The 3279-nt window shown below is 35.7% G+C and overlaps 1 protein-coding gene across 1 annotated transcript; it reads right to left on the bottom strand.

The window, feature by feature from the left end:
- Positions 1 to 1380: 1380 nt before the first annotated feature.
- LOC107880513 (uncharacterized) lies at positions 1381 to 2686 on the bottom strand. Its single transcript, XM_089055626.1, has 2 exons — positions 2274 to 2686; positions 1381 to 2179 (listed from the first exon to the last, which is right to left on the bottom strand). The coding sequence occupies exons 1-2, from the start codon at positions 2610 to 2612 to the stop codon at positions 1571 to 1573; spliced, it is 948 nt and encodes a 315-aa protein (XP_088911752.1). The 5' UTR covers positions 2613 to 2686; the 3' UTR covers positions 1381 to 1570.
- Between the last annotated feature and the right edge of the window lie 593 nt (positions 2687 to 3279).

Here is a 3279-nt window from a genome sequence, read left to right as displayed (position 1 = left end):
AGATGCATGCATTAAACTTGCAGCAATCTTGTTCCTTAATGTTTCTAGTTCTTGTGCTCCAGGCCCTTGAGTAATATGATATTCTTCTTGTGCATCACCCTCCATCTCCATTGCATTTGGGTTGTCATTCACTTTGTCAAAATGAATATCACGTTGGGCATGCCTCCTTATATAGTTGTGAAGTGCCATAGTTGCAATTACTATCTTCACTTGCTTATCGAATGGATAGCTAGGCATGTCTCGTAAAATACTCCACTTTTTCTTCCATACACCAAAAGTGCGTTCAATGACACTCCTAAGGGAAGAGTGTACGTGATTAAATACTTCTCTAGAACCTGTTGGTTGAGTACCCCTACGGAAATCTGGAAGATGATACCTTTCACCTTTATATGGTCCCAAATACCCACTCATTTGTGGGTAACCCGCATCCACAAGATAATATTTTCCTGTAACCAATAAGATATGTTTAATTATAATATAATTTGAAAGTGCAAAAATTTGAAGTTTAATGATAAGCACATATTTGAAACATTACCATTTGGAGGTTTGGGAAAATTTAAAGCATTATTTCGTAACGCTGATAAAAATACTCTTGTATCGTGTGCAGTGCCTTCCCAACCTGCACATGCAAATATGAATTGCATGTCAAAATTACATGCAGCCATTATGTTTTGAGTCGGTATTCCTTTCCTGCCAATATATGGTACTTGATCTTCAGGAGGTATTGAGGCTTTAACATGTACGCCATCTATAGCACCAATGCAATCCTGCAAACAATAAGAGAAACATTTCAATAAATATTACTTTGTTCATAAAACAAATGATAAATTGTTGTATCTAATTTTTACCTTAAAATGGGGCATATATCTTGAATCTCTCAATATCTCTTCTGGGACTCCCTTAAACTCAGGATCCAATGGTTTTATGATATCAACGGCCATATGGCATACAATATCAAGTAATTTACCAAAGTATCTACTCACAGTTTCACCAGAATGTTGAAATCGTTCTTGTGCTAGCCTATTCCCTATACCATGTCCTAGAATGTGCACAAACATTCCCAACATCTCAGCAGCACACATTCTCCTAGAACCTCTCAACCCATAATTATTTTCCAAGTCAGTGCATAATTGCAAAAATACACATTTATCCATTCTAAACATTCTATAACAACGTTTTTCATTCCCCCGTAACATTTCCATCACCCACTTATTTCCTGTTTGAAAAGAATCCATACAAGGACTTTTATGAATATACTTCTCATAATAATATTCCATAGTACGAATACAGACACATACAATTTGGTTGAACTCCCTTTCATCTTCTGAAATTTCCATATCTTGCAATAAACCTGCAGTGTTATAGACATATGCATTGATATAAATAAAAGTCATATGAATTTTCAATAAAAACAACCATCCAAATAACAGTCACATATAACTAACCATCCAAATAACAAATTCAAATAGCAAACCCAAATACGACACCTAAAAAATAAATCCAAGTAGCAAAACAAAGTTCTAAGAAATATTAGACATTGAAGCTTGATCATAATAAAAGTGCAGTTAGCTTATTTTTCAGAAAGCTCATAGTTTAGCCATTGAAGCTTGATGTTAGGATCTTCCATAGTTGTGAACATTTCTCTTTTCTCTTGATTTAGGAATAACCGAGTTGCAAACAACCACAAATGGCTCCCAGGCCCTGCACCAGGTAAAGACGAGACTGCTTTCATCACTTCAGCAATGCTGCTACCTTGGGACCCTTTCATCATCATTGAAGTCGTACTCCTATTCTCCATTACATCAACCATCCGCTCAATTTGTTGTGACAATTTAACAGCACCTCCTACCTTCCCCACTTTTGTAGCAACTCTATTTCCGTTCTTCTCTTTCTTAACCTGTGTATCAAGTTGTTGATTTGTTCTCTTTTTCCCCTTCCCACAAGATTTTTCAGTAACTTGAATTGTTTCATCTGGTACGTATATGGGATCATCAGAATCATCACCACTGTCGAGTAGAATATCACCACATTCGGAGGAATCATGAGTTGGAAGTACACCAGATGAAGGTGCCCAAGCATGGTCACCAGTGGCAGTGGTGTTCATGAACATTCTATCAAACTTCTCTTCCATATCAGGACTAATACCTTTTCTACGTAATTTTGCATATTTGGGATTTATCTACAAATCAAAGAGAACAACATTAAAAACTATTACAGATGTTTCATTGAATTATAATAAACAAACAACATTAAAAAAAATATTAATAACATACCTCAATTTTGTTATGCCACCATTCATCAGAAGCATCAATAGTCCCAAGTTTGGAATTCCACCCAAGACCAGTTTCTTTTCCAATTAGTTCTTTCCATATTTTCCATTGTTCCTTAAGTGCATCCCACTTATTTTTCAATTGTGATTTATCATACTCGGCTCCTGTCTCTTTACTCAAGCTAATCCTCACATTTTCCCATCCTTCTTTCTTAAAGTGAGTACCAGGACGATTACCTGCCTCCACCTCCTTGATACACAGGTCACAAAATATAGTTGTATTCTGATTATTCCATACAGCCGGAACTCGTGATCCACTAGCCACATTATTATTCTTCACCATCTGTGCATGTCCTTATATAAATATGTATGTATTGGGAGATGAACATGTTATAGCAAATAATGTTTTTACTAAAAACATGCATAGTGCCTAAGTAATTACCTATAGGAAAACTTGGGCAAAACTACATACATCAAAAGCAATACACAAGTCGTACAAGATGACAAGGATTCAAACACACTCCCATATATTTTTCCCTTATGTTTTGGGTCTATAGTTTTGATATTTATTCACAAAAGATTAATGGAAGTCAAAGAAATAAAGTTTGCAGCAAAACTAGTTTATCATAAAGGGAATTAAAATAAAGTTTGCAGCAAAACACGTACTACAAATGAAAATCCATCATTGCTGGGATTGAATTGGCTGTGGCCTCTAAAGATATGAATTCCAAGGAAGGGTCATTTGTGATGCTAGTTTGTGGCGGCGGTTCCATTAACCAGGTCCAGGTTCTACCAGTTGGGTTTTGGGTATGAAATTTTGCTCCCAAAAACAGAGATTTCAGGCACGTAGATTTCCCAAGAAATATTATATTACAAGTATGCAGATTATATAAACATATAATATTTGTATGAAGAAGAAGACGAAGAAAAATAAACCCAGTAGAAAAATAAAGCCCATTGACAACCAATGGAGGCCTTGCAAACCAGTAGAACAATAGAGTACGTAGAAA

Source organism: Prunus mume, linkage group LG7, assembly GCF_029339155.1.
Source record: "Prunus mume cultivar Tortuosa linkage group LG7, ASM2933915v1, whole genome shotgun sequence".
NCBI classification, from domain to species: Eukaryota; Viridiplantae; Streptophyta; class Magnoliopsida; order Rosales; family Rosaceae; genus Prunus; species Prunus mume.
Note: the sequence above shows the minus strand (reverse complement) of the source record. Positions and strands in the feature narration are given on the sequence as shown.